This window comes from Nanorana parkeri, unplaced genomic scaffold, assembly GCF_000935625.1.
Source record: "Nanorana parkeri isolate BGI_ZX_2015 unplaced genomic scaffold, ASM93562v1 scaffold504, whole genome shotgun sequence".
Lineage (NCBI taxonomy): Eukaryota > Metazoa > Chordata > Amphibia > Anura > Dicroglossidae > Nanorana > Nanorana parkeri.
The window spans coordinates 574,705-599,999 of record NW_017306772.1 but is presented as its reverse complement, the minus strand read 5'-3'; the positions used below and the strand labels follow the sequence as shown (position 1 = coordinate 599,999).

Below are 25,295 nucleotides of genomic sequence, written 5' to 3'. Positions count from 1 at the left end.
TGCTATTTTCTTTCTCTTCTTTCGTCACCCTTTTTCAAGCACACTTTTGTTTCTTTTCCTTATCTGGTATACTCTTCTTGCTTGGGCATGCAGATTGTTGTTCATTTAATTCTTACCTTGCGTGAGGCTCAGCTTGGTTACATCACTAGTGAGAATTGGGCAATGTAGGCTTGAGCCAAGATATCTAAGTCCATCCATAGGTGGATAGTTCTCTCATCTAGAAAGATGTACTCCTTCAGGCTGCCGAAACTTTTCCCCCCAAGAAATCTTCCCCAAATTGTAGTTCACACATGGTTTTAATTTACTATGGAGCAATGAGAACAACATCTAAACTATAACAATTGTGGTTATTAACCCCTTTGTGACGGGAGACGTACACAGTACGTCCTGCCACGAAGTGCCAATATGACTGGCCACGTACACTGTACGTGACGAGTTATTTAAAGCTCTGTAATGCCGGTAACCGATGATTCTCAGGGGTTACCAGTCAATAATGAATGCCTTAGTATTGAGGCATTCATTAATGAAATCGTTAAGCTTTTGTAAAAGCTTCTTTCTTTCATTAATGAAAGAATGAAGCTGTTACATACAAATACGGGATCGCTAAATAGCGATTCCGTATTTGACAGCTGAAGATAGCAGAGAGGTAGCAGAGTGACTCACCTCTATGCTATTCGTTTTGACAGCTAGATTGGCCCGAAGTTTATGATACATTCCAAGCACAATGTATCTCTGTGCCTGAAATGTATCACTTCTGATCGTCTAGGCACGATCAAAGACCTTCAGTGAGATCTGATTCTAACATGCTGCCAGGATCAGTCTCTTTAGGCCTGGTTCACACCTGGGCGTTTTGTAGCGCGTTTGAACGCTCTGCAAAACGCTTAAACACCGAAATCCCATTATTTCCTATGGGTATGGTTCACACCTGGGCGTATTACAGGCCGTATGAACGCGCTACATAACGCCCTACGCCCAAAGAAGTACAGGAGCTTCTTTGGGGCGTTTTTGTCGTGCGTTTTCATTGGGATACAGCCAAGTAGCCCTCGGAAACGCGCGGTTGTCGCACGTTTTTTACCGCGAATCGCGCATATTCGATACGCCTAGGTGTGAACCCAGCCTAAGGTTATTATTAGCTGTTCCTAAGTTTGGAGCAGCCTAATAATAACCAAAAATTAAAAACTTAAATTTATCAAGCAGTTAGTGACTGCTTGATATAAACTGACAAAAAAAAAAGGGTAAAAAAAAATAAAAGTGTAAAAAAAAAAAATAGGAAAATAAAAATGATATATAAATATATTTTTATACTATAATTATTATAAAAAATTCTAAACAAATAATAATCAAAACTGAAAAAAAGTGTTTTCTTTACGTTTTATCCACATTTTTTAAATATTTTATTCGAATTAAGTGAGGCGTTAGGTACACATGTTTGATATAATTATATAGCCCTATATGCCCTCTAAAAAACAATATATAATATGTGCGGGTACATTGAGAAAGAAAGTATATTACTGCCGTGGAAGAATCACACAGCAAAAATGTAAAAGGTGTGTCAGTCATTTATGAACAGAAACTGAAAACATGCAATGAGTCCTGTATGCCATACATAAGAAGGTGCAAAAAAGTTTACAGACTGAGATGAGTTCTTCCCTGTAACCCAAATACCCAGTGTCCTTACCAGATCCATGAAATGCAGGTCTCATTTGTGCCACCTAGAATTCTAGTCCTCTACAAGACATAATAAGATTTAGTATTATTAATTTATAAATGTGATATAAGTTCTTATCCCTAACATCTTTTTGTATTTATCATCATTTTGTTACCACAATTATAATTGCAAAGTGTTCCTCTGTTGCGTTAGTAAAAATGTAATTTGTCTTGTTGTCAGTTAATGGATTGTTTGTCTTTAGGTTGTAATTAAATTGGCCATTGGCCATAAACCAATTACATGGTTTCTTCTGTTGTTGCTTTCTGCTGCTAGTTCTATGAAAACCCTTAATTGCTCTTTTTTACGTGGCCCAGAACCTGGCTACAAATGTCATGTGTGCCTGAAATTGTAATTAGTTAATGAAAATACTTTGCTCCTAATCCTCTCTCTACTTTTCTGATAAAACTGACATGGCATTTGAGTAAACCCTTGAGAAGCATTTATTGACATTCAAGGTGTTGACCCACATTCAATTTGAGCAGCCTTTTTTAAATCTAGTAGTAGAGACGCTCCACATACACAGCACATATGGCTGCACAAAGAAAGGAATGACAGACTCAGTGGGTTTACATGTGGCTGCGTTTTGGATTTTTAAAGAAGAACTCCAGGAAAATCACAAAGTATTCACGCGTTAAGTGCTTGTATTGTCTAGGGGGCTCAAATAAAGCAGATATACCCTCCTGCTCTGGCTATGGAATGTCCCTCTACCTTCTCACATCTAATGCAAGTCAATAGACTGATTGCATTAGACATAATGATGTCAGTGGTCCTTAGAGTCCAGGAAAGAAGAGGCTATCAGGGCCGGTCTAGCAGCCCGTAGGGAGCTGGCGAGACCGAGAATCAGGTAAGTAAATCTGCTTTATTTGAATCCCCTAGACAAAATGAGCACTTAATCCTTGCAGTACAGGAGTATGTTTGTGAGTTCTTCTTTAAGGACACTGTGTCAAAGCAAACAAATGGGTAATCCCTGATACCACTTGCAAAAGATTCCACTTAGTAGTTTATAGGGTGATAAACATAATGTTGGTACCCCTTGTCTCAAGGTGGTAGTGGTTTAATACAAGTGGGTGTGGGTAAATTGATGTGGTTTGACAATTGAATTAATTATAATATATATAGCTGTCAACATTTAAAAAATCTAAAGAAAAAAAACCCTTATTAAGTGCAATAAAAAGTCCCATACAAGCTACTCCGTGCTTGTGATAACCAAATTGTGATGATATGCACCAGACCAATAGTCTTGGAGAAAATCCTTGTGTTTGCATTCTCACACCAACATGGACACAATCTCATTTTTATAGTTTGATCCTTATATAATAAAATCATTATAATTTTGATTGCACTTTATAAGGATTTTTGTTATATATGAACTTGGAACACTAAGAAATATTTTCTGTTAGGATAGCTCAAGGCAATTTCATTTGTCATTTTCACACTGGGTATTGATTCATTGCAGTGTTTGCAGCTTATTTTATTTTTTTAGAATGTTAACTTGAGCTCAGAATACTTATTTTAATTCTAATCATAGGAGATTTGTAAATGTTGTAGAAGACTGGATGAGAGGAGTAGAAAGTACTTGGACTCCCTTGATTTTAGGGTGAGGGGAAGAGGCTGCAAATACCATGAAGATTTTGAACCTTACAGGTTTGATTGTCATCTCAGAGATTCTGCATTTACCGTAATGATATGATTAGTTCTAGTATAGCTGCCATTGCTGTGCTGGTTAAAAAAAGTCTATGTTTTGACTCTTGGACACCTACATGGATGGCATATTCTATTCAGGAGGCAGCCTGTGATTTGATCTTAAGTTCTTTGCATATGTGTGGTTTTGTCAGTGCGCTAGTTACAGTTTCAGGACAATGAGTATTCTGGGGAAATCTTTGTATAAACTATTTCTACAGTTGAAAGGAGGAATATTTTAGAGAAGGCAGATAAAATTGTAAGCCCATCAGCCTGAACCCTCCTTCTAAAGGCAACAGTTGTTTAAATCTTGCATTAAAGTAGGGAAAGAATGAAACCCCTGGCAAGTTTGTATTACTGTCTTTGTCCCAGCTAGAGAGACTCACCCCCTCTAGTTCTCCTATAGTCTACCTAGACAGAAAATGGGTTCAAAATATTTGAATTGGCACTGGAGTAAGAGGTCAGAGAAAATCCTCCAACTGGAACACTTGTTCCAGTGACAATTCTCTGAGGGGAATTCAATTCTCTACTCTAACACTTCTCTACTCTAAAACGTAAAAGTTTTTTTGCTTTACATACCTAAGCTAACCTAACCTAAGCTCTTAACAATAAACCTCCAAACGCAACCTGACTTTAATACATAACATTCAACCCAAACTTAACATTTAACTTAACACTTAGAGACCAACTTTGGACATCATTTTAAAAAATGGCCCACCGGCAGGAGTTTGGAACAAAAAAAGAACATCTAGTTCCAATATTTACTACTTTTCAGTTCTGTCTCCCAGAGTAATTCCTTTCTCCCACTAGATATCTTCAGAATTACGACCAGATTCATTTAACAACCCACATACAGTGATACAGAGAGCAGTTCTGATGTCATCACATCAGTACATTGCAGGAGCACATGCCATGGGATTTTAAGCTCCTAGCTTGACCAAAAGGCAGTGCCGAGGCAGGTGATGTCACGTTACCTCCAGGCAGTGGGCAGAAGCCAGGTCTGAGGCATGTTATTTTCTCACAAAAGCTTTTCGTTTCCATCATTAACTAGGTGTTCTTATTCATGGGGGGGTAAGGCTGTCAGTAAAGTGGACCATGTTTTTTCATGCAAGGCCTGCTTTAATTATCTTATTAGCCCTTGTGTCTAAAGTGGTTACTTTGGGTGAAATATATAAGAAAAATAGTTTGATTCATAAGAAATTTGTTACAAAGGTAGCAGTGTAAGTGTTCGTATCAGAAGTTCCCATATAAAGTACCAGAAATAGAACACAGTATCCATGTCCACTTCAACACAGTTGGTTAAGGCAAATATTTTGCAACCCTATTACTGTCTAAAAAAACAGTAAAAAGCGTTGTTTTATTTCTTAGAATTAGAAAGCTTTTAGCACACTAGAAATAAATATAAAACAAACAGTAATAACTCTGAAGCTGACTTGGAGTTGACGGACAAATATAGGGAATACAAATCTGTACAGTATATAAGAGTCTATACAGGCGCAATAGAATTGTCTCAACATTTGTAAATTACCTAAAATGGCAACAGCACTCACCCAAGTATATGAAGACCAATATTTATTACACTTCAATATATACATAAATTATAATTAAACAATTACTTATGTTTTAAAGTGCAATAAATACTGATCTTTATATACTTGGGTGAGCACTGTTGCCATATTATGAAATTTATAAATAAATATATTTATACTGTGGGATATCCTGGCAATAGTATACCATTAGTATGTCATTTTTGTAAACTTTTCCCTTTTTCTACTGCATGATCAAATCAGACCAAAAAAAAAGATATTCATGCCAGGGTGTCATCAAGTGAGAAATCTCCTCATTGTTGTAACTAGTAGTGGTAATGTTAGTTCTGATTGATTGCTGTGCTACTGCACTTTGCACATACTCATTGCACTTTGCCCTACTGGTCTTATTAAGTTAGTCAATTAAAAATTACTATCACCATCTTCTCCACTTACTGATTCATAGGATAATGTAACTAAAGGCAGTAGTGTAAAAATGCATTTTAAATGGAATTTGTGACCTTGTTTGTTTCTGTACACTAATGTTTGAAATATTAATTATTGTCCACAGTTTGCTTGTTGCCTTTGGGTTATGCTAGCTGTGTACAGACACTTACAGCTGTCCATTAATTGTTCACATGGAAGCAGCAAGCCAAGCCTTGATAAACAATTTCTCTTCAAGAGCCTACACTAAGGCGGTTTGGGGGGGGGGGGGGGGGGGAGTAAAAAATAATAAAAATTTTAAAAAAGTTATAAAAAAGTAAAAAAATAAATATATTTAAAAAAAAGTGACAATGTAAAAAATAAAATAATGAATATGAACCCCGCTGCCCCCGCCATCTGCATGCAAATAAATACACGCATAGGACATTGTGTGTGTGCGTTGAGTGCTGCGGCCATTTCACTGTGCCATATTGTGGTAGCGAGGCAGTAGAACTCTCCCACACGGACAATGTGTATTAAAGGGCAAGTTCACTTTCCCAGGTAATATGGGAAAATGGAATTACCCGATCAAATCTGGCCCCCGGCTATACTTACCTTTCGGCAAACAGTCCTTACCCTCCGCCGGTACAGGTGTACTGTCCTCACCCCGTATTGTCCAGCGCAGTCCTGCCCTATGCATTTTGAATTTCGCTCGCTAATTGCAAGCACTCATTGGTCAGCGTTGTCTGGTGACCACGCTGACCAATGAGAAGCACTATTTAGCACAGGCCAATACAGTTTTGACTTGTACTCGCCCAAATGCTCGATACCTCCTCCAAGGTTTCCTCTGACCGGCAGTGCCATAGGGGAACATGGAGCCAGCTTCCCGTGCAATCAGGAAGCGGGGCAGCGACTAATAACCCACCTCCCAGTTTCCTGATTGGCCAGGAAGCCAGCTCCTTGCTGATTGGCTGGGAAGACAGCTTCCCAGCCATTCACAATCAAGCCGGCCAAACAACATGGAGTTGGTTTCCCTGGCAGTCAGGAAGCCGGGTTAATCAAGCCGGCCAAACAACATGTAGTTGGTTTCCCTGGCAGTCAGGAAGCCGGGTAGCATCTCATTCCCCGCTGCCCGGCTTCCTGATTGCCCGGGAAGCCTGCTCCATGCTCGGTGAGTACCGAAAGCAAAATATCGGTACTCGTACTCTATACCCAAAAACCGGTATTGGTGCATCCCTAGTCTTTATTAAAACTATTTTTTTTGTATTGGGACAAGTAGATTGTTAGAAGGACAAGTAGATTTGGCCCCCGCTTTAGCCCTTGGACAAGTAGTTTTTTCAAAAAATTTCCACACCACTGATATATATATATATATACTGTGAGCCGGCGATAGGTGCACATAAGCCCCCTGGGAATAAGCAGTCTCCCGGGCACAGATACCGAATCCAGGGGAGTAGTGGCAAACAGTGCAGTGTTTATTAGTGATATTAACAAGAGCATTCACAGGTGCTGTACAGCGGTTCACAAGAAATCAACAAAATAAAACCTAGCCGTATCCCGGCACTAACATCACAAATAAAAGATATAGCTCCTAACTAACAGGCTGAGCAGGCCTACCGCTTGTCAGCCTCCACAGAAACTGTTTGTAAGTTTTCACCAACCTTGCAGCTCTTTCAGACAGGACTTGTCTGATTCCCAGGCAGAGAGCTCTGATTACAGGTTCCAGGTGAGGTTAAATTGCCAGCGGAGAGAGGAGTAAACTCTGTACTGGAGCCCGGATCAGCAATCCCTAAATGTATAGGAGAGGAACGTGGAAGACCTATAAATTCTGAACAGGACTTTCCCAGGCTCCCTCTGGGATGCTCTGATACAATACACATACATGAGGGGTGGCTGAAAAGTTCTGAGCCTGAGGTATTTACAATGACGATAATTGCTCATCCAGTATGTCACTAGTTGAGTACCTCTCAATAGGTATATATATATAGGCAGGGCTTGAAAAATTTGGCGGTGTCTCACCAGTCAGCATGACCGGACTATATAGCCTTGCAATATTTGTTAAAAAATTTTGGGGACAGATAGAGGTTTCTTTTGTGACCCCACGGGGGGGTTATTTTTTTTTACTATATAATGAAAAAAGTACCATAAATATATTTAAAAAAAAGTTTCCCTACGTTATGTTATAAAACATTTATTCTTACCCATATTTTTAGTAAAACATAAAAGTCGGGGTCACGTCGGGTAAATAGACACCAAACATGTCAAGCCTTAAAACTGCGTGCGCAAAAAACGCCCATACGCGACGATTAAAATGCTTTTACTGCTCATCAGTTTAGTGTTATCAGTGATTTGGGGGGGGGGGGGGGGGGGAGTAAAAAATAATAAAAATTTTAAAAAAGTTATAAAAAAGTAAAAAAATAAATATATTTAAAAAAAAGTGACAATGTAAAAAATAAAATAATGAATATGAACCCCGCTGCCCCCGCCATCTGCATGCAAATAAATACACGCATAGGACATTGTGTGTGTGCGTTGAGTGCTGCGGCCATTTCACTGTGCCATATTGTGGTAGCGAGGCAGTAGAACTCTCCCACACGGACAATGTGTATTAAAGGGCAAGTTCACTTTCCCAGGTAATATGGGAAAATGGAATTACCCGATCAAATCTGGCCCCCGGCTATACTTACCTTTCGGCAAACAGTCCTTACCCTCCGCCGGTACAGGTGTACTGTCCTCACCCCGTATTGTCCAGCGCAGTCCTGCCCTATGCATTTTGAATTTCGCTCGCTAATTGCAAGCACTCATTGGTCAGCGTGGTCTGGTGACCACGCTGACCAATGAGAAGCACTATTTAGCACAGGCCAATACAGTTTTGACTTGTACTCGCCCAAATGCTCGATACCTCCTCCAAGGTTTCCTCTGACCGGCAGTGCCATAGGGGAACATGGAGCCAGCTTCCCGTGCAATCAGGAAGCGGGGCAGCGACTAATAACCCACCTCCCAGTTTCCTGATTGGCCAGGAAGCCAGCTCCTTGCTGATTGGCTGGGAAGACAGCTTCCCAGCCATTCACAATCAAGCCGGCCAAACAACATGGAGTTGGTTTCCCTGGCAGTCAGGAAGCCGGGTAGCATCTCATTACCCGCTGCCCGGCTTCCTGATTGCCCGGGAAGCCTGCTCCATGCTCGGTGAGTACCGAAAGCAAAATATCGGTACTCGTACTCTATACCCAAAAACCGGTATTGGTGCATCCCTAGTCTTTATTAAAACTATTTTTTTTGTATTGGGACAAGTAGATTGTTAGAAGGACAAGTAGATTTGGCCCCCGCTTTAGCCCTTGGACAAGTAGTTTTTTCAAAAAATTTCCACACCACTGATATATATATATATATACTGTGAGCCGGCGATAGGTGCACATAAGCCCCCTGGGAATAAGCAGTCTCCCGGGCACAGATACCGAATCCAGGGGAGTAGTGGCAAACAGTGCAGTGTTTATTAGTGATATTAACAAGAGCATTCACAGGTGCTGTACAGCGGTTCACAAGAAATCAACAAAATAAAACCTAGCCGTATCCCGGCACTAACATCACAAATAAAAGATATAGCTCCTAACTAACAGGCTGAGCAGGCCTACCGCTTGTCAGCCTCCACAGAAACTGTTTGTAAGTTTTCACCAACCTTGCAGCTCTTTCAGACAGGACTTGTCTGATTCCCAGGCAGAGAGCTCTGATTACAGGTTCCAGGTGAGGTTAAATTGCCAGCGGAGAGAGGAGTAAACTCTGTACTGGAGCCCGGATCAGCAATCCCTAAATGTATAGGAGAGGAACGTGGAAGACCTATAAATTCTGAACAGGACTTTCCCAGGCTCCCTCTGGGATGCTCTGATACAATACACATACATGAGGGGTGGCTGAAAAGTTCTGAGCCTGAGGTATTTACAATGACGATAATTGCTCATCCAGTATGTCACTAGTTGAGTACCTCTCAATAGGTATATATATATAGGCAGGGCTTGAAAAATTTGGCGGTGTCTCACCAGTCAGCATGACCGGACTATATAGCCTTGCAATATTTGTTAAAAGCTCGTCACAGACGAGTGGATTTTTCGAGCCCTGTATATAGGTATATAAGGAAAGTTTTAGGTAATTAGCTTCAATACGCTCTGAGTAAATAAACTGTGAACATATCTGGGTCACCTACGCATCTGACAAAATTTTAACACGGGCATCTTGTTTTTGCAAGACAGTGCGCCAGTTCACACTGTGCAAGTTCGAGGCGTGCCTTAAGAAAAACTGGCTTTGAAGGAATCAACCGTCCACCTTATAGTCCTTACCTGGCCCCCAGTGACTATTTCTTATTCAGTAATTTCAAGAAAGAGTTGAGGGGGCCAAGATTTTAGGACGATGAGATGAAAGCTGCGGTAGAGGAGCATTTTTATAGTAGAGATCAAACTTATTGTCCTAATAGTCTTAGGTAGCTCAAGAAAAAATGTGAAAAGTGTATTGAATTACAGGGTGGCTATATAGAAAAATATTTTTTTTCAGAATTTGATTTTGATTTTTATTACCTTAGGCTCAGAACTTTTCAGCCACCCCTTTTATATGTATATATACACATATACTATGGATGTCCTTTAAGAGAATGGTTAAAAAATGAGAGCTGTGTACTTTGGGATTTTACCTTGGGTACAAAATCGTCTTGTACCACCCCATTTGAATAGTGTTTATTAACTTTGTCTTGTACAGAACGGAAGTAATACTCGTGTTGATTTGTTGATTTTCACAAAAGTCAAAGAAGAGAGGCAATTGTTGACATCATTTTTAGAGATACTTAAGACTTATTGTCACTTTAAGGGTTTTCCTGGCTCTTGAGCTTTAGAAAAGGTTACAGCTGGTTTGCTCGTTCTGCTTTAGTGGAAGCTGCATGTGGATTGCTTAAGTATATTGCCTAATAATTGTAATAGTTGTCAAAAAAAAACTTGAATATTTATTGGAATGGAACCAGTACAACCTCTGGTTTCACAAATGGAGCACATATAAATTGGCTTAACAATTTACTTAACACGCGTGATGCAGTGGGACGAAAAGTAAAAGCTCACACATTTCCCACCCCCCAAAAACAAGCAAACAAACATCCAATGCTATTATTTTTTTTCTTGCCAGTCTACATGCACTAATAGTGCCCAGTGACTTGAAGACTTTTCACTGATATTTTCTTGCCATGCTCTAGTACATCATTTGTGAAACTACAGACGTTGGCTGTCCAAACGTGAGACAGGTATGTAAGAATGTTCTAAAATGTAATTTTCTGTTTATTACAAAGGAAAGCTTGATAATTTTGGTACAGTCTGATTCACCACCGTTTTCTTTTCTCTCCTTCCCATGTCCCCCTGATTCCATTTTTATTTTGTTTTTTCTTTCTTTTTTACCCTTTTGCTTTTTCTTATACCTAATTTTTTGTCTTTCAATTCCCTTCATTTCTTTTGTACCATTTATCCCCACCCTTCTCCCATCTCAGTGTCTTTAGATGAAGATGAGATCACAGCTGAGCTGAATCGAGAACAGAATGAGAAAACAATTCGTAGCACACAAACAGCCCTACGCAACTTCAGGGAGTTCATTATTTCCAAATACCCCATGGAAACCAGAGAAATCTACATGATGCCTGGCAAGGAATTAGATGACTACCTGGCTTCCTTCTTTGTGGATGCTAGGCAGAAAGATGGATCTGATTATGAGCCAAATAGCTTAGCCAACTATCAATGTGGCCTGGAAAGGTACCTGAAAGAGCATCGGTATAGTTATAGCATTACCAGAGACAAAGAGTTCAAAAGATCTCAAGACGCTTTAAAGCAAAAGCAAATTGAATTGCGATGTAAAGGAAAAGGAAACAAACCACACAAGTCCATGAAACTCACCTTTGCTGATGAACTTATCCTTAGAAAGAGAGGTCTGCTTAGTCGATATAATCCTGAGGGTCTACTGAATCTTGTTTGGTTGAATAACACCAAAGCTTTTGGACACTGCACTGGCTTTCATGGCTCAACACTTAAATGGGGGGACGTCAGACTTCGAGTACTGGAGACTGGACTTGAATTTCTTGAGTGGATGGGTCAGGAAAGCCCCGATGCTAAGGTCAAGAGAGCAGGGACAGAATGCAGAGTTTATGCCACCCCACATTCCCCACAAACCTGTCCTGTTCAGGACTACAAGGAATATGCACAAAGGCGGCCTCCAGCTATGCGTTATGAAGATGCTCCTTTCTATCTTTCCATCAAGCCTGTGGTCAATTTAGCTGCTCTTCACTGGTACAACTGCCAGGCTCTTGGCAAAAATAAATTAGCCAAAATGGTGAAAACAATGTGTGAAAAGGGTAACATTCCTGGAAGAAAAACAAATTTCAGCGTGTATCAAAGTTGTAGTACCCTGTCAGAAGCCCAAAGCAATCAGCTAGTGCTGATCTGTAACAATTTGAGCCAGCAAGCTGCCCAGTCTATGGCTAGTCACTCTGGGACAGGAAACTTTATTGTCTCAGCCTCTTATGACTCTTCTTCAGACACTGCCTAAGCAGTAACTGTGATAGGATAGCACCGAGGCTTATTTAGGACCTTACACTGGTTCTAAATTCTAAACTGTGATTTTATGTTTGACCAGCCTGTTCTTATGTATACAGCTAATTCACTTTAGAAACTGAAATAAAATGTGTTATATTTATATATTTTTTTTGTTTTCATCACAGATCTCTTAATAGACCTAGTTTTTGTATTGCACTTAGAATATTTATTTATATTGTAGTGTTCAGCCAAAATGCATGTCGTAGTCCTGACAAGGAAACAAAAATTTGAGCAGCTGCTACAAGAATAAACATAACTTAAATAGACTGATCAGAAAACCCAAGTAATAAATTTGCCTTGACTGAGGACACAGCACAAATGGCTAAAATGTCAAATAAGGGTGCTATTATTATAAACTTTAATCCTTGAAGAAGCGACTTGAGTTGGCTCAGCTGCAAGCTCCTGAATGCCTGCCTAATGGGAAATGAGGAAACGGTACTGATTTAGCAGTATATATAGCGGCCTTTTTATCTTCTGCACTTAATTAAATTAAGCTACTTCGGCTCTCTCTTTCTGTAATATTCATATGACTGAGACATTGAAATACATTTTACTTTTTTTAATTAATATTATTATTATTTTTTTTTGGACATGTGTAGGATTTGTACAATTGTAACACTGGGACAAGAGTTCATTTATAGCAATATGCAGTGTTGTCCATGGCGTAAAGACTGTTTTTCAATGCATCTGCACTGTGGTGAACCTGAGCCCAGCCACAATTGGATATGTTTGTCTGAATATGTTTGGGTCTCTGAGGCATGTAAAAACTACTGAAATGTCAAGTTTTGACCTCCAAATACAAAACAAAATCCATGTATTTTCTGTGTGATGTCAAGTGTCTTCTGTGATCGGTGTTTCTTATTTTATTTTTTTTAAACCTATGAAATATATTGCCAAATAATAGTCATCTTTTTTTAAATCCACATACAAAGAACATACCAAAAGTCTTATTAGGGTTGCTCTTTGTTCTGCACCCCTAAATATAACAATCAAACGTTATAATTTTTAAAAGTGCAGATTTTGAAATTATAGCATAAATTGCAATTGAAAAAATCGGTGGTGTGGAAGAACAGCTCATAAAAGGAGTCCAAAATAGGTTTCAGTAAGTGCACTTGTCACTGAACAAAATATCCTTTAATGCAGGCACCTAGAGTTGCCTAAACATAACTCTTGAAACCCCAATGCCCTAATCCATTGTTGGTCAACTCACTTGAGATAGGGAGATTCAAATGTAGCCCCTGACATTGCTGAAGGGGCCGCAAATCATTTTCAGCAAATGTAATATTACACACAGTTGTCAGCGACTGCAGATATACTTCCTGGGATGGTCAGAGACTGCAGACTCACTACAAGAGATGGCCAGTGACTGCAGACATGCTATAGGAGTTATTGAAGACTGAGGACATGCTTCAGGAGATAGTCATAGACTGTGTATGTTGCTGGCACTCCATGTCAGCATTTTGAAAGGCAGCTTTATTGATCACATTAGTAAATGCAAGCAATGTTTCAGAGCAACTACAAGGACAAATTTATCACTAATTCCTGATAAAGGGACCCTTGTGGGGCTTCTACAAAGCATTGCCTCTTCAGGGACACAGAGACATAAAAATCTGGCTGGGATTCTAGCCTTTGCCTACTATATGATAAGCATTCGTATTTCTGTCTGCGTTGCTTTTAAAGAGTTCACCTCACTTCCTGTCTGATGTATAAATCTAACCCCCATGAAAACGTTTTAGCTAGACGTACACTTTAAGAGTACTAAAACTGCAGAAATTCAGTTGACATTTAATTCCAGAGAAGATATACTGCTATGCTTTTCCTCTAACCTGAATAACCCAGCAATGGTTGCAGGGCTTGCTTTTATTTTGTAAACACATTGAAAGGCCTCAGAATTGGTGGATTATGGAGGCGTTTCTACTCCCCACAACCAACCTCCTGGTAAACAATATCAGGACCCCTGTCCTATTGTTTGCAGAGCTCAGGAGACTAATGTTCAGTATATGAATTATATGTTTGTTTGCAAAGAACACAATTGTATTTTATGCCCAGTGCAAGATTTGTTTTACAAAGTGAAATTTTCAGAGAAGCCATTAATTTGTAGAATGGCTAGCCTTCATTTACAATTGCTTCCAGCAGGGTCATACACACTCTTGACACTGCATATCTACTGCTAAAAACAAAAAGTCTTTCTTTGCCTCATTACTATTCCGTATAGTACATACTTAGAATGGCAATTGCTTAAAGCTGGCAACTCAAAGTAAGATCCTAATTAGTCAATTTATCAACATTTAGCAATAACCATCTGATATATGGATCTTCCCCCAAGTAACTCTTCTGAACTGAATTTAGCTGGAATGCCCTCCCATTAGGCCTCTTGTACAAGGTGTCCGTCTGTTGCAATTTCAGTATATCCCTTCTATTAACAAATCAGCATCTTTTTGTCATGTTACATGGGCAGGCAAGAACATATCAGGGAAACAATAACAGGTTGCCAGGAGGTTAGAACAAACCATTCTTCAGAAAAACCTATTATACACAATAGGGGAATTTATCAAAACTGGAGCAGACAGAATCTGGAGCAGTTGCCCATGGGAACCAATCATCTTCATTCTTCAGTTTGTTCAGTTAAGCTTTGAAAATGAAAGCTGGAAACTGGTTGCCATGTACGGCTGCTCCAGATTTTGTCTCCTCCAGTTTTGATGAATTCACCCCAATACCTTCGCGTCTGTACGTGTGTGTGGTAAAATAGTGGAGAGGACAATGTAAGACACTTCTGGCACCAGCTTGTCTCTTGGGAAACAATAGCAAATGGTTATCAGGGGACTTTGGTGCAGTCTGATGACTTTTTATAGATATCGAATTTTTACTTGAATTAGGTAACAATCATATCTTTGAAAACCTTTACTTTTCCTGTGCAGTTCAATAGATATGTAATCAGCTATTTTGGTACAGATTTAGAAGGACAATGTACAAGTAATACATGTTTCCATCCTCACATACACTGATCAGCCGTAACATTATGACCACCTATCTAATATTGAGTAAGTCCCCCTTTTGCCACCAAAACAGCCCAGCCTGTCGAGGCATGGACTCCACTAGACCTCTGAAAGTATGCTGCGGTATCTGGCACCAGGCTGTCAGTGGCAGATGCTCTAAGCTGCAAGGTTGGGCCTCCATGGACTGGACTTGTTTTTCCAGCAAATCCCACAGATGCTCAATTGGCTTGAGATCTGGAGAATTTAGAGGCCAAGCCAACACCTCAAACTCATTGTTGCGTTCCTCAAACCATTCTTGAACCATTTTTGCAGTGTGGCAGGCGCATTATTCTGCTGAAAGAGGCCGCTGTCATCAGCGATCAGCGCTGTCAAACAGCAATACTATTTCCATGAAGGGATGTACTTGTTCAGCAAAATTTTTTAGATCGATGGTACAAGTCAAAGTAGCATCCACATAAAAGGCAGGACCCAATGTTTCCCAGCAGAACATTGCCCAAAGCATCACCCTGCCTCTGCTGGCTTGCCTTATTCCCATAGTGCATCATGATGCCATCTCTTCCCCAGGTAAGTGACACACACACACACCAGGCTATCCACATGATGCAAAAGAAAACGTGATTCATCAGACCAGGCCACCTTCTTCCATTGCTTCGTGGTCCAGTTCTGATGCTCATGTGCCCATTATAGGCACCTTTGGCTGTGGACTCGGGTCAGCATGGACACTCTGACCAGTCTTCAGCTACACAGCCTCATAAGCAACAAATTGCAGTGTGTGTACAGACACCAGGCACAACATTAACTTTTTTAGCAATTTGAGGTACGGTAGCTCTTCTATTAGATCCAATTACACAGGCCAGCCATTGTTCCCCACCTGCATCAATTAGCCTTGGGCACCCATGCGCCTTTTGTCGGTTTACCAGTTTTCCTCCTTTGGACCACTTTTGGTAGGTCCTGACCACTGGCAAAATCCGACAAGTGCTTCAGTTTTGGAGTTGCTCTGACCCAGTCATCTAGCCATCACAATTTGACCCTTGTCAAAGTCACTCAAATCTTTACACTTGCCCATTTTTTCTGTTCCAACACATCAATTTATATAATATAACTTGCCTAATATATCCCACCCATTTTCAGGTGCCATTGCAATGAAATAATCAAGGTTATTCGCTTCACCTTTCGGTGGTCATAATGTTTCTTGGTGATGTAAGGCTTGGATGCAGCTGCTCGCCCATGGAAACCCATTCCATGAAGCTCTCTACGCACTGTTGTTGTGCCACTCTGAAGGCCACACGAAGTTTGGAGGTCTGTAGCTATTGACTCTGCAGACAGTTGGCGACTTCTGTGCACTGTGTGCTTCAGCATGCACTCACCCCATTCTGTCATTTTATGTGGCCTACCACTTGGTTGCTGTTGTTCCCAGTTGCTTCCACTTTGTTATAATACCACTAACAGTTGAAGGTGGAATATTTAGTAGCAAGGAAATTTAACGGAACACCTAAATACAATGATTGGGAGGGGTGTCCCAATACTTTTGGTAATATAGTGTGTGTATATATATATATATATATATACTACCTGTCCAAAAAAGTCACCACCTGGATTTAGCTAAGCAAAGAGGTCAGAGCCTTCCATTGTATAATAGGTCTAGGTTCAGCAATGTTATATGCCCAAAGAATGAGGGCAGCTGCCTACCTGAATATACTGAATGACCAGGTTTTCTCATCAATGGATTTTTTCTTCCCAGATGGCACATTGGGCATATTCCAAAATGACAATGCTGGGATTCATCGGGTTAAAGAATGGTTCAGGGAGCATAACACATCTTTTGGATGTGCTGGAGAAGACTTTACATAGTGGTCCGACTCTCCCATCATCTCTACAAGATCTTAGTGAACAATTCATGCACCTCTGGACGGAAGTAAATGTTGTGACGTGTCATAAGCTTATTGAAACGATGCCATGATGAATGTGTGTCTTAATCAGTGTGTAGAATGAGTGTGACTTTTTTTCGGACAGGCATTGCATTATGCCATGCAAAATCTGATTTGCATACATAGACTCACTCTTGACAATTCAATAGATTTTGTTCTTAATTCTATTCTAAAGTCGTTTTCTGACTTTTACCTATTTAACAAAATGTGCTATCTATCAAATTTATGTTTTTTATTTTTGCAAAATTGAGGTGTACATTAGAGGTGTCAAAATATAAACAGATTTGCTTTAGTTAAAATCCCACCAGTGCTACTGTGATAGGCATTGTGAAAAGTAAATTGACCCTGTGGAATGCAATGCCCTGGCCAGTTAAAGTGACTATCTGCGAAAGGTTGAATTAACAGAAACGTAAGGGTCCATTTAGACTATTGTGTTGCGGTAATGACACGTTTTAACACTTTTTGATCTATTCTTGTTGTTCCTAAGAATTTCATGGATAAAAGACTGGTTAAAAGAGAGATGCATGCAAATAGCTTTACACATTCAAATGCAAGGTCTGCTTCTTAGATCAGGGCCGCCTCCCCTGTAATCTCACAAAAATACAGTACAGCCCAGTGCAAAAGCATCTTTATGTGCAATTTGGGATCCTCACTGTTCCCAAGTTCTTGCCGGAAGGGTTATGACGTCGCCTTTGCTTAGGCGCAGTGGGCAGATGATGATGGTAGAGTTAAGTACACCTTCAAACTTTTTTTTATTTATAGATGTCTTTTTGCCTTTCATATATAGTAATTTATACAGGGAGAGGGGAGCCTCATCTAATAAGTGGACCTTACATTTTACTGCAAGATCAGCTTTACCATTATTACCCAAACTCGTAGGATTCCTGTTGCAGCTGAAGCTCCTAAATTGTACTGGAGGATACTTTTGAAAGTGTATTTCCATTTTTGCAGCCAAATTGGGATTACACCTATTTTATATTTGTTACGTGTTTCTCATTCACATTGCATAACTAAAAAAAATAAGTAAAAATTGATAATTGCTCTTTTTCTGGAAACCCCAAAATGGTTTTTCCATTCTCTGTGTTGACAGATCTCATTATCAGTTGTAAACTAGGTTTGTGTGTCCTAATGTATGGGTTTAGATCTAGAAGCATTGTATGTTAATGATGAAATGCAGTCTGTCCCCCTTTCTCTTGGGGACAGACTCACTCAAAAACTGTATAGGATAGCCTGTAGTCTGGTCAAATGCCTGCTACAAATAAACAGCTAAAAGGTAAGGTTTTAAAAAAATTATCTTTATATATTTTGTGTGAATGGGAATTAACGACAAACATATATTGGGAGGAAACCGGGGTACCCGAGGAAAGGTACTTTTTAGCAAATTTTTCTTGACCATTCTCCAATTTGTTACGTTTATATTATTTAAGCCGTGTATGCCAGATCTGGTCAGAAATATATACGGTTGGAAACAATAACTAAATGTAATGTTTCCTGTGCAGTTAATTGCTTTGGTGAGGTCAACTAAACCAATCCAATTTCAAATGTTTTTCTGTTTATCCAGTATAGTGATCTGGTTTTGGCCATATAATGTTTCAGACACAACAAAAGCAAGAAAACACCCGGAGGACTCAGAAGTAGAGATTTGCCACCTAGAGTGGGGACCTTATTAATAATACATACACAGTATTTGGTAGCTAATGAGCCTTAACAGGCATACACACCCAAATGATAGCCATTTACGTTCTAACAATTTTCACATTTATATTTATATATTCACGGACATAACGTGAAGTCTCTGTTATAACACAATTTCTACTACCAGTTGTATAAAAATGTGTTAAAAATAGTAAAGATCCACATGTTGTAGTCAATAGGAGTAGCAATACATGGTTACAGCCTCATCTGTCTTATACTGCATATGACACCCAGAAGCCATGAGTTCTCCCCAAAATGTCTAATGAACCATATAGTCAGCATTAGAACTGTTCAATATATTTTTGACTAGAGCCATATTCATAGAGATAACTATTAACACAAATTTGTCTGATGAGGTAAATGTATAATTTGATGACATTTTACTCTTTGCTTACTGTATACTTGACGAGTAAATCAGCTATGAGTCCATACTGAGGCGTTTATACCTACTTAACACTTCATGTACGGAGGAGTTTATACCAAATAAATTCATATACTGAGAAGTTTATACCTACTAAATTCATATACTGAGGATTTTATACCTACTAAATTCATATACTGAGGCGTTTATACCTACTTAACACGTCATATACTGAGGCGTTTATACCTACTTAACACTTCATATACTGAGGAGTTTATACCAAATAAATTCAAATACTGAGAAGTTTATACCTACTAAATTCATATACTGAGAAGTTTATACCAAATAAATTCATATACTGAGGCGTATATACCTACTTAACACTTTACCAATGTAATACCTAAAATCACTTTTAGCACAATAAGTGTAAAATAAACTTTATCAGGGTTATTCACAAAAGGGTGAAGAGTTTGGAGAAGGCAGGAGAAGTGAACAATCTAGAACAACATAGTTGATTTGGAGAAGTTCTCCAATTCAGCTCACTTTCCAGTTCAGCAATATTGTCCTAGATTGTTCACTTCTCCTGCCTTCTCCAGACTCTTCACCCTTTTGTGAATAACCCTGTATGTGATTAATTTACTATAGGCAAATAGGCTGTTCACTTTGCAAGGGATTTTTCCTTTAGCTTAGCTAATGGGGTGAAAATTCCCTTTGCAAAGAATACCCAATCACGTGCAAGGCAAATTTAAAAAAACAAACAGTATTTTTGCTTGAATATGATTGGATGGTGGAAGTCAGCAGAGCTTCACCTCATTAATTAAGCTAAGTGAAAATTTCCTTTCAAAGTGAAAAGTCTATTTGTATTTAGTAAATCAACCCATATATGTCAGTCAAGGAAATGTTTTGAAATTAATTAGCAATCTTGTCGTGTTTAAGTACAGAGAGTCATAAACTGTGTTGCTGAATTAAATCTGCAGTAATTTAGTGGAAAATTATAGCTCCAAGGTATAACAGTCTCACTGATTTTTTTGTCTTGCGTCTACTCTATATTTCAAAACCTAAAAATATTATTGATGAAAAAGTACTAAAATATACAGGGTTATTCACAAAAGGGTGAAGAGTTTGGAGAAGGGAACAATCTAGGACAACATAGCTAAACTTGAAAATGAGTTGAATTGGAGAACTTCTCCAAATCAGCTATGTTGTCCTAGATTGGTCACTTCTCCTGTCTTTTCCAAACTCTTCACCCTTTTGTGAGTAACCCTAATAGTATTTAGGTCATCTTCCTTTTCTGTGATATGATATGAAAAAATATACATTTACAGACACTTTGTTTGCAAACTTTTCCCCAGGGATGCATTACTGCAGGTGAGCATGAAAAGCTCCACTCAATACATTTTAATATCCCAGCTGCCCTATATGATGTTCATTGAGTATCCTGAAAATGGTGCATGTTTAAGTGGACCATCAGCAGCGGTTTTCCCAGATATTGTCTTCTAACACCCACGTTGGAATGTAGCTTAGTGAAATAATTGTATGCATCATTTTACAACTGGAGTTGCTGGTTAGCAGAGCAAAGCACATATATTTTCTTGCCTGTATACAGATACCAACCAAACCTACTTTCCTCCATCTCGTACCCATACAGTCCAGGTCTACTACATCTTCCTCTCCTCCATGATTGCACCTGTTTTCCTCCTAATTCTTCTACTGTTTTGGACAGTATCTCCACTCTCCTTTGAATATCCTGAAATTTGGGACACTTAAGCACTAGAGGAATGCAAAATAAAATGGGGAGGATTTATCAAAACTAGAGGTGACAGAATCTGGGGCAGTTGCCCTTAGCAACCAATCAGCTTCTCTCTTCAGTTTGTTCAATTTAACTTTGAAAATTACAGAGAGAAGCTGATTGGTTGCCATGCGCAGCTGCCCCAGAGTCTGTCTGCTCCAGTTTCGATAAATTCCCCTCAATGTGTTTAAATGTTGTTTGTGCAAAAGGTGTGTGTGTATTCATATGTTCATCCTTAGAACTGTCATACAGTTCAAATACTGAGGTTAAGTTTTTTGATTACTCTACTTGTGTTCAGTTTATTCACCTAATAAGTGATTTCTCAATAAATATTATGCTAGGGTCCCATTACATATATAATGCATAAAAATCAAAAAATCTGATTGCTTAGAATTGCATCTTACACCTCACATTGTCTGTCTTCTGTTATAGAACTCAATGTATCAGTTTAATTAATCTATTTATTTTATACTATTTTGCAGCATACTCAACCAAGCTCAACAGATTCCCAATCTTTCATTTCCACGATGACCTGAAGGATCTGTGCATCAGCGCAGTGAGCTCAAATACGACCAAAGCGACCCTGTATGCTTTAAATGTATGGCGGTACTGGTGTATGACAAGAGGGCTTAAGGACTGCATGGACTTCACCAAGGTTAGAGCATGTTTCTATAGGCCAGCAGGACCATTCAGTTTTTAATTGTGACTTATTACTACTGCTGATAAAAAGTACCAGCTAACTAAGTACAATGCAGATTGCTTTGGTCTGCACCTTGAGACTTAGTTCTCAACTCAAAACCTGGAGCAGTAAATTTGAGCATGGGATTTTCAATGCCAAGAACAAATAAGAATTTCACTGTAAGCATCCATGCCCACATAGCCAGTACTCATCCCTAAAATACTGTATTTTCTGATACTCACAATGAACCTGTCCCTCTCCCTTCTGCAACACAACTATCTAAAATAAACCCTAAATACATCCTAAAAATAAAGCGCACACTTAAAATGAACTCTTAACTTAATATATAACCTTATCACATCCTCCTAACAGTATCTCTAATAAACCCCCTTACCCTAACCTTAACAGACATAAATTGGACATAGATGCCCATCTTATAAGATGGCCAATCATTTTTCACCTGGCTCAGTACATTTTTACATCAACTTTTATGAGCAAGGTGGTGCTTGCAGGCCCACCCATGACTCAAATTTCAGCCAGTTCAGCGGGAATTGGACTAAATTGAGACCATCTATGCCCAGCTTAAATCCTTAAAGGAGAACTATGGGGTTAGGGCTTTTCCCCATAGTTCTCCTTAGGGTAACGGGAGGACACAAACTAGCGTCCTCCCGTCAACCTAAGCTCAGTATACCGCAAGCTACAGCTCGCGGTATACTGAGACGCCGCAGTATACCGCAAGCTACTTTTTGCGGTATAGTGAGACGCCGCAGCTGAAGCGGATCCCGACAATTATGTCTGGATCTGCCCAGCTGCGTGAGTGACAGCTGGCTCTGCCTATCTAGAGGCAGAGCCAGCTGTACCCGCCCCCTCCCTCGTCCGATCCGCCAGTCAGCGCTGGAGGAGCGGGGAATCCAGCCCCTCCCCTGTCACGGCAGAGAGCTGTGACAGGATCGAGAGGTGAGCGAACGCTGGTATGTATTCGCTCACTTCTCGATCTACTGAGCCGACCTGTGACAGTCTCATTGTCACAGGTCGGATAGAACTATGAGGTGAGTGAAAAGCACTCACCTCATAGTTCTCCTTTAACTACCCTAAGCCTAGCTATTGCCAAAAACAAATTAGAACCTTAATCATTGTTAATTTCTTGGCTTACATGGGCTGGGATTTCCACGCCAGTAATTTTAAATTTCCTGCTGCCTCTAAACCATAAACTATAGGAGTCAAACTGTGGATACATTTTTTAGAAACCAGTAGCTTGGATATTGCTCATTCAGGATGATTCAATTTGTGATTGGCAATCAACATAGTAAACATCTGGTAAAAATGTTATAGAATCTACCTAGCTTAAAATTGAAACTGTGCATTCTTTTTTTTTATGGTTTGGATCAGTGGTAAGTCCTGATTTATTTTTGTCTTTTTTACTGGTTTGACTACAAGAAGTGCTGAAAACTCCAATTCTAATGTTACATAAAGTTACTGCACATAATTGATCTTGGTGCTGTGGTCAGGCTATGATGATTAAAGCATATACGTACATTACTTAACAAGCAATTATTGAGCCGTTCTTGATCTCTGTAGCTGAAAGCATGGCGGAGCAATTCCTCCTCAAAATTCATAGCAAAGGCAAAGTCAGTTTTAGTTGGATTGTGAGCAGCTTTAGCTCACCGTGCTTCCCCCCTCCCATCAGTTACTTGGCAGCCTTCCAGCCTCCTAATGTAAACACAGATTAGGTGCTCTGTGTCCTTGGTAATGTAACCATATACCTTATAAATTGTCTTTGCTTTATTCTGAAAATAGCCTGCCTAAACAATGGAGAGGCATTGAAAACACTTAATATACATTCTGTAGATGTAAAGGCCATTGCTGTTAATCTAGTAGGTTTATATGAATACAGAGGACAACCATTTCTGGTTGTATACTTGAGCGGGCGGCGACAAGTTTTTCAACCTACCCAATTAAAACACCTTGCAAGAGCTAGTAGGTGGTATGGCCTGCCACCATAGGCACAAGATTGCTGACCAGTCACAACTGGGCTGTTGTCTTATGTTTAAGGGCTGCTGTACTTTTAAATGTTAGTCAAATATTAATAGATAATCGGACTGCTAATCGTTCCTATGTGCATTTATTATCTTAGAGTAGAAACGAGGAGAGCAGTCCCTACCAAGGCAGGAAGTGACAGAAAGTAATAATAACTTGACAGATGTTTTACCCATTCTTCACGTTACTGATAAATTTGTGTTTTGTTGCAGTCTGCCCCCCCCAGTGGAAAGATTTCCCATCACTTCCTGTGAGAAAAAGCCCCTCATTGGGGTCACAGACCGCAATACATCCCTGTTATTGGCTCTTTTTACCACTCTGTCCAAACATTAAAAGAAAAGGTTTGCCTGGAGTCGGGCTTTAAGTTTATGTTGTTCAGTATAGCATATGTTTTTTTGAGATAATGTTTTACATACATTAGACACAATAACATCACCATGTATATGGAAGTGTTTAAATAATGTATGCACTCCTTTAAAATGGTATAGTTACAATGTCACATTTCAGGACCCCCTTTTAACTTTTTTTTTTATTTGTATTTAAGGTTCCTGCAGTGAAGCTAAATGAACTTCTAGAAGATTTTTACGTGACCGTAAAAAAAACAGATGGGTCGGATTTTTTGGCCACTTCACTCCATGCAATACGTAGAGGATTAGACCGGATCTTGAAGAATTCCGGAGCTGGGTTTTCCATCACTAGCAGTGTCTTTAATTCTTCATCTCAGAAACTTAAAGAGAAGTTAAGAATGCTTAACAAAGCGGGAATGTCAGGCTCCCGATCACGCAACATTGTCTATTTCTCGCTAGCCGATGAAGAGGAGATGTGGAGGACTGGGTGTCTAGGTGACGATGGGCCTGTCTCTTTGTTGTCCTCCGTGGTAAAGTACAATAGTCAGTTCCTAAACATGAGGACTTTACAGGAACACGCTGACCTAATGTACGGAGATATTGAATTACTCAAGGATGCAAATAATAGACCTTTCTTTGGTAGAACAGATAGTGTGAAAAGAGACAAGCAAGCAAATCCCAGTAAAATGTGTTATGGACAGATCTACCATGAACATTCAAAGGGACAACAAAGATGTCCTTACTGTCTCCTTTATAAGTACATGTATACCCATCGTCCTCCATCTCAGATGGAACCAAACGCACCATTTTACCTAACTGCTCGAAAAGAGGTCAGCGTAATGGAAAAAATCTGGTATGACGAACAAAGAATGGGGCTAAGATCTTTGCGTGGTGTTGTCCCAAAGATGGCCAAACGTGTGAAGCTAGACAACTGTGATAATTATACATTTGTTTCATTTACTCAAACATTCAGAAAGTATGGTCCAGTCAATAACTATTAAGATTTTTCCAAATAACATAAATTAACTACTTGCACAGCAGAGGGGATCTTGTAGAAGGTAACTGAGCTGCAACTCTTGTTGTTTTTGTATATTTTTATTACAATTATGTTATGTTTGGGATAAGAAACAAGCTAACGGTGTGCTGTAGAGATCACAAGATCAGTGTTATTTCCAATGCATCAAAAGTATATAGTGCCTTTTACCACCTGTATTTGAATAGAAAAAGATATAAAAGGGTGAAAAAAGGATCACGTTTAGCACAGCTGTTTCCAGTTTGCATACCTCACAGACTTTCTACCTGCATTTTCAAGGTAGGTACTATGTAGCTTAAGTGCTTATGTACTCTGAGACAAGCAGAGCAAGTTTCTGAGCTACTGCTAAAAGATTCTCCCCTAGTGAAATTCTATATAAAGCTAACGTTTAGTTATGTTTTTTGGTGGTATGCAGCAATAGGTACATAACTCCAATGAAGTGTGTCCTGCTGGCTACTGCTAACTTTAGAACTCTTTCCTCC

The 25,295-nt window shown here is 39.4% G+C and overlaps 1 protein-coding gene across 1 annotated transcript in view; it reads left to right on the top strand.

Annotated features, from left to right (window-relative positions):
* The window catches only part of KIAA1958 (KIAA1958 ortholog), a 79,253-nt gene extending 54,472 nt beyond the window's left edge, over positions 1 to 24,781 (top strand). The window contains exons 3-6 of the mRNA XM_018561146.1: positions 10,862 to 11,895; positions 20,281 to 20,296; positions 21,200 to 21,372; positions 23,978 to 24,781. Coding sequence (XP_018416648.1) covers positions 10,862 to 11,895; positions 20,281 to 20,296; positions 21,200 to 21,372; positions 23,978 to 24,781 — 2,027 coding nt within the window. The remainder of the gene's footprint in view (positions 1 to 10,861; positions 11,896 to 20,280; positions 20,297 to 21,199; positions 21,373 to 23,977) is intronic.
* The last annotated feature ends 514 nt before the right edge of the window (positions 24,782 to 25,295 follow it).